A 12,006-nucleotide genomic window follows, 5' to 3' on the forward strand; every position below is an offset into this window, starting at 1 on the left:
TGTCTTTAAAAGGCACATACGGTTGTTTTAACATTTCTACGCCCCTTGCTACGCAAATAGATGTTTGCATTGGTCTACGGTAAAATAAGCGCAGGGTGGGTCTGATAGAGGTATCGTGTTTCTTTCCTCTGTATGGCTGAGCCGAAACCTCAGCCCCAGATTCTCGTTTTCACCCCCTGCCTATTTGTTATCTTGTAGGATGCTGTTGCAAGACAAGAGAAACTGTCTACTAAGGCAGCTGGAAGAAGCAACTCGCTTAACCACATATTTGCACTCTCAACTGAAGAGGTGAGTAGAATTGTTAGCAGGGTTTGGGCAAAACAGCATCCTGCATGGTAAAGGTAATGCAGATCTCGTTGTCTTCATTCAATTATCAACTGTGTTCTGCTGTTTTCTGGCAAGAGGATGTGTTCGTTCCTAGTTATACATTTGTATAGTTATCCATGTATAAAAAAAAACATGATGTTTGTTAATGAAGTGGACCTGAAGATGTGAACTTAAATCCCAAAGCTGGTTTGTTCAAGGATTTTAAATTTGATTTTAAGAAAAACGTCTGGAAATGAAAAGCTTGGGTCAGTAAAAGTGACCATAAGGCTTGTTGGGCTGTCACTTTGTACAAATGAAAGTAAAGCCAGAAATCTGACATCCTCACCAACTCTGTATGGTGTGTAATTCCTGTCCCAAATGACAGCACGTCTCCCTCAGACTGTACGTAGATCTGCAAGCTGGGGGTTGCTGCTGGTGGCTGAGGGAATTCAGTCAGCCTGCAACAGCAAGGGGAGAAACCAGTTATCCATGAAAAGCATAAGTACAGTCAGTTTTAGGTCGTGTTTATTTGATTTGTGCAATGTTACTTGAAATGACCTATTAAGGGCGGCACGGTGGTTAGCACTGCTGTCTCACAGCGCCAGAGACCCGGGTTCAATTCCCACCTCGGGCGACTCTCTGTGTGGGGTTTGCACATTCTCCCCGTGTCTGCGTGGGTTTCCTCCGGGTGCTCCGGTTTCCTCCCACAGTCCAAAAATTTGCAGGTTAGGTGAATTGGCCATGCTAAATTTCCCGTAGTGTTAGGTGAAGGGGTAAATGTAGGGGAATGGGTGGGTTGCGCTTCAGAGGGTCGGTGTGGACTTGTTGGGCCGAAGGGCCTGTTTCCACACTGTAAGTAATCTAATCTAAACCTCATCTTTCCATGTAAACAGAGGTGCTTAGGAGTTGTTCTTGTTGAATGGGATAGACTGATACAGCGTAAAAACAGGCAGTTTGGCCTCTTGTGTCTGTACTAACCAACAAACCCCAATCTACGCCAATCCAGTTTCCCTGTGCTCAGTCCATGGTCTCTTACCTTCTGGCAAGGGTACATTGATGCAAGTGTGGTGTCCGGACTATAATAAGGGATCATTATCAGTATCCTGTGATCTCACACGTGTAACTAAAACGATATTATTTATTTTGCAGCTTAACAGCTAGTTCACTCACGGTGTCATCCAGCAGTAGTAGAGGTTCACTTGCATCCAGCTGTGGATCATTAGCCTCCAGTCGAGGGTCTTTAAGCTCAGTCAGTTTTACTGACATTTACGGCCTCCCACAATATGAGACTGATGCTTCGATTGATTTGGGGTGCTATCTGCAGTTCGATCTGCTTCCGTTCGACACCATAGCCAAGGACCCTTCGTTCATCGACCATTTAGGACTGACCAAGCCGCGGCGCTCGTTGGATCCACCTCAGTCCTTGGCGTCGCTGTCCTCCAGGTCCTCGCTGTCCTCGCTGTCACCACCCAGCTCCCCGCTCGACACGCCGTACCTCTCCGCCTCCCGCGACTCGCCGCTGGCCCAGATGAACGAGGAGTTTGAGGAGCTGCTGGGCAGGTCGGACTCTGAGCATCTCCGACTCCAAGCCCAGGCGGTCTGCCATGATCTGCAGGAGGCTGCGTCGGCGCAAGGGGCTGGAGCTTCACTCAGCGATGCCAAGCTCTGCCAAGATGTGGATCCCAGAGCGAGGCTGGCAGTGCAGGGTGCAGGAGGTACAGTAACTCTGAAACGTAGCATTCCTTTCCGTGGCATTCGGTACTTGCTCGACACTGGATTCGGTCACGCCCATCTGAGTACCCAGAACGGATTAGCTGAGTTAAACGTTCGCTTGCTGAGGACGTTGGTAAATGCTTTTGGGGTAGTAAATGTTGGGGAGGAAGCAAGTGTCCAGGGATGACCGATACATGGATCACTAAAAATAGCAATGTACTTTATTCAGGCTGTTTCACAAAAAAGCCAACACAGTACAGAGGAGCCTCGATTGTCCAGCGTTCGATTAACCGAATGAAATACCCCCTTCCCGTGTCCTTCAGATAACCGAGGTTCCTCTGTCCTGGGGCTTGTCTCTCAAGGAGTAGTTTTGAAAAAAGCAGTGATGTCAAACTTGTATCTAACCTTTAGATTGGTTGGACCACGCTCCGAGTACAGTGAACAATTTCAGTCACTTCTCGTAGAAAGGCAAAAAACAAATCACCCAACACCGGGTTATAATCCAACAGGTTTATTTGAATCCACCAGCTTTCGTAGCCCCCATTCCTTAATCAGGCAGCCACTGAGAGAGAGTATATCAGGCACAGAATTTATAGTAAAAGATCAAAAGGGCATACAACTTGTGCCTCAATTGGGATCTTGGGTTCATGTCACACTACAAGTAGCCCCACTACTATCTCACAAACGCTCATACACACTCTCTCTCTCTCCCCTCTCGCGCTCTCTCTCTCTCTCTCTCTCTCTCTCGCACTCACTCTCTCTAACAGGTATATTCTCCCTCGAATGCGCGCACACGCTCTCCTATACATACTTACACACATTCCTCTCAAGCACGCATGCATTCTCTCTCTCTCTCTCTCTGAGTGCATGTACCCGCACTGTCTTTCTCACACACTCTCTCTCCCTCCCACACTCACGCACACACTCTCCCTCCTCTCACCCTGCTTCCCCATTCCCCCCTTCCCCCTTTTACTCCCCCTCCTCTATTCCCTACACCCCTCTTTCCCCCTCCACTTCGCCCTCCTCCTCACACCCCTCTCCTGTCTACACCCCCTGTCCCCCATTCCCCTACCTTTGATCTTCTCCTATAAATTCTGTGGCTGATGTGTTCTCTCTCACTAGCTGCCCAAGGAAGGAGCGGGAGCTCCGAAAGCTGGTGATTTCAAATAAACCTATTGGCCAATAAGCTGGTGTCGTGTGGGTTTTGACTTTGTCCACCCCCTGTCCAACGCTGGCACCTCCACATTGTTGTAGAAAGGAGCATTCGGAATGATGCAAACAAAAAAATTACTCGAATAATGTCAGAACTGGGAAGTTCTATCTTTCGAGACAATTGAACAGCCTGGGGCCAAGTTCTCAAAGAAACAAGTGACTGAGGAGCGAGCTGATAGTGGGTCTGCCGATTTCATAAAGGTTTGTTCAGGTAGCTCGAGAGAAGATGTTTCCAGTTACAGGCAAGGTCTGAACTGGAAACCACAAAAATAAGAAATCCGTAAATATTTCAGAAGAAATGCCTTTAGCCAGATAGCATGTGGATCTCATTCCCATGTATAACAGTTGTGGCAAATAATAAAGGTGCATTTAAGGGAAGCAAAATAATCTCCCTGAGAGAGCTGCAGGTAGAAGGATATTTTTAGTTAACCGATTCTGAGAGGATTAAATTACAAAGTTTAAGAAGGCGAGATCCATCAGACCAGCATTGGGCCAAATGGTCGGTCTCTGTGTTATTAACAATTTGCGATAATTTGTAATAATCACTATGACATATTTCAATACAGTTTTTGGTAATGTGGATTTATATCCTGCAATGGCTTGTTTCGTACCAATATCCTTTTGAAGATCTCACTGTAAACTATCTCCCTGGTATGTAATGTGTTTAAAATCTCCCTGGTCAGGGTGGCAGAGGGAATATTCCAATGGCTGTCTTCAGGGCTTTCCAACAGAAGATGCAACAAGGTAGATATGGGGCATAGGCATTGGATGTAGACTGGGTGTACACTGGATTGGAACAGTCTCACAGTCACAGCTGCTCAGCACAGAAGATGTCAAGACTTTGTCATTTGATTTACACCATCAATTAATGTGACAATCATACAGTGTTATAGAGCCATAGAAATGTACAGCATGGAAACACACCCTTCGGTCCAACCCGTCCATGCCGACCAGATACCCCAACCCAATCTAGTCCCACCTGCCGGCACCCGGCCCATATCCCTCCAAACCCTTCCTATTCATATACCCATCCAAATGTCTCTCAAATGTGGCAATTGTACCAGCCTCCACCACTTCCTTTGGCAGCTCATTCCACACACACACCTCCCTCTGTGTGAAAAAGTTGCCCCTTAGGTGTCTTTTATATCTTTCCCCTCTCACCCTAAACCTATGCCCTCTAGTTCTGGACTCCCCCCCGCCCCCCCCAGGGAAAAGACTTTGTCTACTTATCCTATCCATGCCCCTCATGATTTTGTAAACCTCTATAAGGTCACCCCTCAGCCTCCGACGCTCCAGGGAAAACAGCCCCAGCCTGTTCACCCTCTCCCTATCGTTCAAATCCTACAACCCTGGCAACGTCCTTGTAAATCTTTTCTGAACCCTGTCGGGTTTCACAACATCTTTCCGATCTTTACTCAGACCAAAAGTCATTAGAGACACGTACATTCTGGGACAGTTAAACAATGGTATTTCTAAAGGCTGAATACATTGGCCCTCACCTGGTTTACTCGTGTGTGTCCGTTTAATTCATTATCATGCATTATATATAGGTGAGGGTAATGATGTTTATGGAGATCCATGAGAAGATTACAAGGAAGAAAATGCTAACAGTACACAGACTAATTTGGAGTTCTGGTTAATTTCTGCCAACTCAAAAACAAAAAGTTTGTGTGGAGAATGTAATGACATGCCAATGTGTGAGTGATGTTTACAAAGTACATTCATGATTGTGAGTCAGCCCTGGATGTTTGGTGCCACCGTGTGGTGGTCTCCTGTAAAGGCCACACATTGATTTTGAGAATGATGAGGCTTGATTTATTTTGTAACCTCCCTGCAGTTGGATGCCTGTGGCTGGATGATCAGTTTGTTCCATTTTAGCAGCATTGTTCGCAGTGTGAACAAAACACTGGCTACATGCAGATGTAAAAGTCAAGGTTCTACAATGCAGTTGCAATCGTGATGCAGATTTAGTCCTGGATGACGGACAATTCCAGAGCAAGGATCAGGAAAGTTCGTGTGATTTGTGTTCTCCTTCATATTCCTTACGGAGGCCTGGCTGGTCTCTGCTTCCCCTCCTTTCTCTTCTCCTGGCAATCATCATCTCTGGAATGCTCCATCACTTACGTCACCTGTTCAGAAAGTTATGTTTCTCATCACAATTGGCCCCAGTAGTCTGGTTTCAGAAGAGATGTTGTATTTGAGGTCCCAGATTTAAAAAGACGCAGTGATTTGATGCATATGTCCTGACCAACTTAACACATCACATGCTGACGGAGAGTTCTCCTTTCACTCCACGGTAAGTTAATCCAGACCCAGCTCGACTGTGATAATTTTCTATTGGTCAATCTTTTGTTGACAAGCCAACTCCTTGATGACAATGCAGTAAAGTAGGTTGAGAATAATTGGTGCATTAAAGGTGCTATGTAAATGCAGATCAGTGAAGTTTCTGGGAGACTTGGACGTGTGCCTTAAGGATGAATAGGAGACTTTACTGGTGCATGTGTCCCTCAGGTACTGAAGCCATTCCCAGTGATTTACCTTCCTAATAAACCCAAGGTGAGGTTTCAGTTCCCCTGTATTTTAATTGTCATGCCTTGAGGATCACATTAATGTATGCTGTCTTCCCTCCTTTATTGCAGTGGTAACCCTGCGTACTGACAGCGCTCTTAAAGCAGGCCGAAGAATGAGGAGAGTCTCCACAGGTTTTTCAGATGATTCTGTCGCCACCGACAGTGGAGTCTTCGAAGCATTAGGCAAAAGGTGATGACATTATCATCTTCTGTGCCAAATCAGGTCGGTGGAACACATTGTGGGGGGAACATGATGGCTCAGTGGTTAGCAATGCCAGGATCCCAGGTTTGATTCCAGCCTCGGGCAACTGTCTGTGTGGAGTTTGCACATTCTCCCCGTGTCTGTGTGGGTTTCCTCCGGCTGCTCCAGTTTCCTCCCACAGTCCAAAAGATGTGCAGGTCAGGTAAATTGGCCATGCTAAATTGCCCATAGTGTTAGGTGCTTTAGTAAATGTAAGGGAATGGATCTGGGTGGGTTAATGTTTGGTGGGTCAGTGTAGGCTTGTTGGGCCGAAGGGCCTATTACCACACTGTAGGGGAATCTAATCTAAAAAAAAATCTAATCACTCTCCAGCTGGTGTTTTCCAAGGACGTCCTACCCTCCTGATTCTGACTAGCTGTGAGAGGCGCCATTATGTGGCCACCTTGTTGCTTGTGCAGACTGTGCTGCATGTAATTCTGGCCATTACTATGATACCCTGCGCACCCACCAATTTGGTCTGAGCAATGGCTGTCCCTTTAGTGGTATGTTTTGTCACCACGGTTGGTCCTGTTTGAGAGAAGCTGTCGATGGTTGCAATTTCTGTTCCACCAATTGTAAGGTTGGAATGGGCCACGTTATTGAGGCTGCCCATTACGGTGACAGGGGGCCCTGCTATTCTATGGGGCTTTCTGCCTGTATTATGCAGTATCTGTCTCGGGGGGACAAGGGAGCAGCAAATCACCAGTAGCAAGGGTCCATCCCCCTGCATTCTGCTCAGCTGTAATACAGATCGCTTAGTGACAAAGTGATCAGACTATTCTCTCTCCTCCCTCTCCTGATGAGGCAGTAGGACCCAGCTCGTGTCTTGCACTGCATTTACTTTGGGCAAATCGCACTCTGTGAGGAAGATCCATGATGTGGGCGTGTGGTTAGTCTGACCAGACGAGACGTAACGTGCAGGGCCTGTGGTGTGAGTCATTACTCCAATCCCACCAGATGGGAGGTCGGCCCCTTGACAGGAACACTCTTCAGTGTTCAGTCATAGCTGTCTGCAAAGCACTCTAACCAGTAACCTGACTCAGGCTGGAGTACTCCCACTGAGCTAAGGCTCGCTCGACCACTAATTTAACGGCGCAGACACGCCTCTATAATAACTGTGACTTATTAGATTGTGAGGTTGCTTTGGTATTTATTGTGATCATTTGTTTGGATTTGCAGGCCTGAAGATGCCGACGAGACTCTGTACGATACTAGTTCCATCACCTTTGACCCTCCACAAATTAAAATGGGACTTGTGTAAGTATTTAAATGTACCGGGCTCGCTCAGTGACATTAGCTCTGTTTTGTTTGCAGTTATTGGGAGGTGTGTTTCCTTAGATGTTTTGAGCAGAATTCTCAGGAACGCCGTTGCGCTTGCACAGCAATAGTTGGTCCTATTGTGTAGGAACTGGGGTGGACCACACGTAGAGCTCTGTGCGCAGTTTTGGTCTCCGTGTCTCAGGAGAGCTATTATTGTCTGAGAGGGAGGGTAACAAAGGCTCACCAGACTTGTTCCTGGGATGGTGGGACTGTCCTGTGAAGAGAGGCTGGACAAACCAGGCCTGTACTCTCTAGAGTTTCGAAGAATGAGATTTTATTGAAACTTTACAAAATCTTGGAAAGGATAGACCAGGTGAGCAGTGGATAAGATTTGTACCTTCGCTGGGGAGACCAGGACTGGGGGCACGATTAACTTAAAATAAGGGGGATATCCCTTGGGACCAAGATGAGGAGAGTTTTTTTATTCGGAGAGGCTTTGGAGTTTGCTTCTCCAGAAGCTGTGGAAGCTCAGTCTTTGAATTATATTTCAAGTAGGGATTGCTGACTTACTGATTGTCGATGGCGTATAAGGGTTCCGGAATAGAGTGGGTAACAGGCATTGAAATGTTTGATCAGCAGGGTGGGCTGAATGGCCACTACTGTCCCTCTGTTCCTTGCTGTCAGGTTAAGCAGCTTTAAAAACATGAGTCAATAGAAATCCAACCTCTGGACGATCAAAGCATGAAGCAATCCACATGAAACGTCATGTCCTTTAAGAGTTCTGCATCAGTAACAAAGCACAATCAGAACGTAGCAGTTTAACTGCGAGGTGACTGGACTAATAATCCAGACAATGTACGTTCATACACTGCAGTCACTTGGGGATTTGAAATCAGTCTCAGATGTCTGGCAGTAATACCCTGCTATCAGCAGTTTATTACAACAGTGACTAGGCTTTAGAATTGGCTGCAGAGTGCTTTGGGACTTGCTTGGGTTGGGAAAGGCGCTTTACAAATGCAGGCCTTTTGTTTCTTTGGCAGATACGCTCACAAAACATTTGTATCTTCAGGTACGATCACCGGGAGGAATGCTTGATCACTCACATCCTTCAGTTGCGGAATCTCACTGCCCTACAGGTGAAAGATGGGAACAGAGTGTAAGTTGGAAACGATAATACAAGCCTTGATCATGAAAGGTGGACTTTTTCTGACCATGTTTAAGGACTGACCTGTTTCTTGATAGAGTCCAGTGCCAGTGTTGACTTTGGATGGCATTTTAATATCCAACACAATGCTAATGGCACTTTTGAACCAAGAGGTAAGTTGTATTGAGATCAAAGCCCTTGTATGGGGGACCCTAGGTGTCCACACTGAGCGAATGAGTAGAAATCTCTCCTCTGTTCACGTGACTGGTCATAAAGCTGTCAAAACATGCGTGGGGAGATGATAATGTACAAACTGGAGTGAATGAGGGTTCAACCAGGAGTTTTGTTTTCACTGGGGTCAGGAAGGGTCGTGGGCACAATTTGAAATACTGGAGGATGACACTGGGATCTCCTAGCTCCAGGAAATGGCGCAGTTTTCCAAGATAGGGTGAGTGGTGGGAAACAGGAAAAGCGTTCGAGACTTGCTCCGTGCGAGGTTTGTTACAGGGGCAAAAACTCGTCAGCGTTGGGATTGCCCACTCCAGGCACGTTGGTTGTCCAGTTTCAAAGTGAAATTAAAGTTTCATTTTGATTTCAGGAGCTGGTTGTGTGCTTGACCTTTTCCATTGGTCCCTTTGTTTACCTTCGGCCTTGGTCAGGTTACCAAGCCACCCGCCTACCTCCTCACAGAAGGTAGCACCAGGCCCCATCAGGTCCACCATTAGCCTTTGGCACTTACACTGTGCAGACAGCTGCCCCCTCCTGGCTAATCCTGGCTAGCATTCAGTGGCACTGGGCTGATCTCCAACCCAACTAGGACATGTCTATTTAAGATCACATTGTTACGATCGACACTGTTGTTCCTGACCTGTGTGTAAACGTTTAGTTCTTTGTGTCTGCCTCTGGTATGGGCTGTTACAAAAACGTGTTTTGTTTCAGAATTAGGCAACTTTGTTAGACCGCTCTGAGGTTGGGCATCACCTCCCCGAGTGCAGGTTGGGGAGTCAAGACAATTGATTATAGATTTGGTTTTGGTTTAATTTGTTCTGTCTATTGTTTGTGGTATGCTGTAACAAGCCAAAAGATAGTACAGGAGCTTATAATATGAGCTGCTTAAATGGATTACAAAAAAGAATGAAATACTCAGCAATTGTGACAGCATTTAGGAACGGAATGACCAGCTGCAATGCTGCCAGAGCTGCTGCAAGGTTTCAGCTGTTTCAGGTTTCCAGCATCTGCAGTATTTGGATTTTGTATGAGGGTTATATTTTTCTTGTTGCATCGATGGTAATCAATTGCCACATTAGTGGTCGATTCATAGTTTTTGTTTAAATGTTATTTAAATCTTTCAGATTTGTGAATTGCTACTCATTTCACCTTGAAAGCGAAAAGCCTTTGGTCTATTCAGATCATGGTGGTACTGAGACTAAGGTAACCATACAGGTGAATGAGGGTAAAGCAGTGGATGTGGTGTATATGGATTTCAGTAAGGCATTTGATAAGGTACCCCATGGGAGGCTATTGCACAAAATATGGAGGCATGGGATTGTGGGTAAGTTAACGGTTTGGATCAGTAACTGGCCAGCTGAAGGAACATAGAGGGTGGTGACTGACGCGAAATATTCATCCTGGGGTTCAGTTACTAGTGGGGTACCACAAGGATCTGTTTTGGGTCCTCTGTTGTTTGTCATTTATATAATGACCTGGATGAGGGCATAGAAGGATGAGTTAGTAAATTTTCAGATGACACTATGGTCATTAGAGTTGTGAATAGTATTGAAGGATGTTGCAGGTTACAGAGAGACATAGATAAGCTGTAGATCTGAGCTGAGAGGTGGCAAATGGAGTTTAATGTGGAAAAGTGTGAGGTGATTCTCTTTGGAAGGAGTAACAGGAATGCAGAGTACTGGGTTAATGTTAAGATTTTTGGTTGTGTAGATGAGCAGAGAGATCTCAGTGTCTAGGTACATAGATCCTTGAAAGTTGCCACCCAGGTTGGTAGGGTTGTTAAGAAGGTCAGGCAGCACCCAAGGAGCAGGAAATTTGACATTTCGGGCAAAAGCCCTTCATCAGGAATGAGGCTGGGAGCCTCGGGGGGTGGAGAGATAAATGGGAATGGGATGGGGGGGAAAGGTACCACCCCTTCCAGCCTCATTCCCCGGAAATGTCGATTCTCCTGCTCCTCAGATGCTGCCTGACCTGCTGAGCTTTTCCAGCACCACACTCTTGACTTTTATCTCCATCTGCCGTATTCACATTTGCAGGGTTGTTAACAAGGCATACGGTGTGTTAGCTTTTATTGGTTGAGGGATTGAGTTTCGGAACCATGAGATCATGCTGCAGCAAACAAAGCTCCAGTGTGGCCACGTTTGGAGAATTGCAGACAATTGCAAGCAGGGAAGGTCTTACGAGGAAAGGCTGAGGGACTTGAGGCTGTTTTTGTTAGAGAGAAGAAGGTTGAGAGGTGACTTAATTGAGACATACAAGATAATCAGAGGGTTAGATAGGGTGGACAGGAAGAGCCTTTTTCCTTGGATGGTGATGGCTAGCACAGGAGGACATAGTTTTAAATTGAGGGGTGATAGGTATAGGACAGATGTCAGAGGTAATTTCTTTACTCAGTGTAGTCGGGGCATGGAACACACTACCTGCAACAGTAGTAGTCTTGCCAAGTTTAATGGCATTTAAATAGCCATTGGATAGGCATATGGATGAAAATGGAATAGTAAACGTTAGATTGTCTTCACATTGGTTTCACAGGTCAGTGCAATATGAAGAGCTGAAGGGCCTGTACTGTGCTGTAATGTTCTATGTAACCATAAGGATGTTTACAAACTGCAGCAAGCATCATGTGGTCAAGCAACTCTGAAGCAGTGTCATGTGGTTGAATGCCATGTGATCAAGTCACATGACCATGTCTTCAGGAATACATCCAGTCAGGGTCTGTCTCTGGAGAGAACAGGATTGCAGTGGGCCCTCTGGTAAATTTGTTTGTCGCCTTTCGGTTCACACCCACTATGAGAGGCTGCAGACCAGTGTGAAAGGAGCGGTCATTTTATTGACTGGCAGCATCAAATTTAACAGGAAAGCAGATGAGAAACGGAGCCTTTGATGTCATATGTTGAGGTCTAACTTTCTGCAGAGAAAGCCCGACTTGAACACAGTGAGTGGGGTGGCCTTGGGCCCTGTCTGGATGCTTATGGTAGTCAGCAGAGGATACAATGACATCTGGACCACTGTTGTTGCTGGGTGTTGGGCTTATACTCAAGTTGTGTCTTAAAACTGAAAATCTGCTGTGAACAAGAATAATTCAGTTCTCGTTGCAGGTTTATACGGACCTCGTTGCTTCCGATTGACCCCGGCACACTGTTTACCTTCTGCTCCAAGGCTTTAGAGGTTCAGGCGCTAATGACCTTCAATGAATCGTTTCAAATTCCAGTGGCACCCAGCATGTTGAGGTTGAAGACTGTGCAGCTGGATATATGTTCCATTGACCAGCAAATGCAGGAAGAGTTACTGGTAGGTGCTGACTGCCGTTTCCAGGTATTGATTCCCCCACT

General features: G+C 46.2%; 1 protein-coding gene across 3 annotated transcripts in view; it reads left to right on the forward strand.

Moving 5' to 3' along the window:
- wwc3 (WWC family member 3) overlaps window positions 1–12,006 on the forward strand; it is a 202,521-nt gene that overhangs the window by 167,854 nt on the left and 22,661 nt on the right. For all 3 annotated transcript variants that reach the window (XM_060833413.1, XM_060833414.1, XM_060833415.1), the window contains exons 10-15: window positions 199–288; window positions 1,456–2,021; window positions 5,871–5,991; window positions 7,222–7,299; window positions 8,372–8,458; window positions 11,773–11,965. In XM_060833413.1, coding sequence (XP_060689396.1) covers window positions 199–288; window positions 1,456–2,021; window positions 5,871–5,991; window positions 7,222–7,299; window positions 8,372–8,458; window positions 11,773–11,965 — 1,135 coding nt within the window. The remainder of the gene's footprint in view (window positions 1–198; window positions 289–1,455; window positions 2,022–5,870; window positions 5,992–7,221; window positions 7,300–8,371; window positions 8,459–11,772; window positions 11,966–12,006) is intronic.

This window comes from Hemiscyllium ocellatum, chromosome 12 (genome assembly GCF_020745735.1).
Source record: "Hemiscyllium ocellatum isolate sHemOce1 chromosome 12, sHemOce1.pat.X.cur, whole genome shotgun sequence".
Taxonomy (NCBI): Eukaryota; Metazoa; Chordata; class Chondrichthyes; order Orectolobiformes; family Hemiscylliidae; genus Hemiscyllium; species Hemiscyllium ocellatum.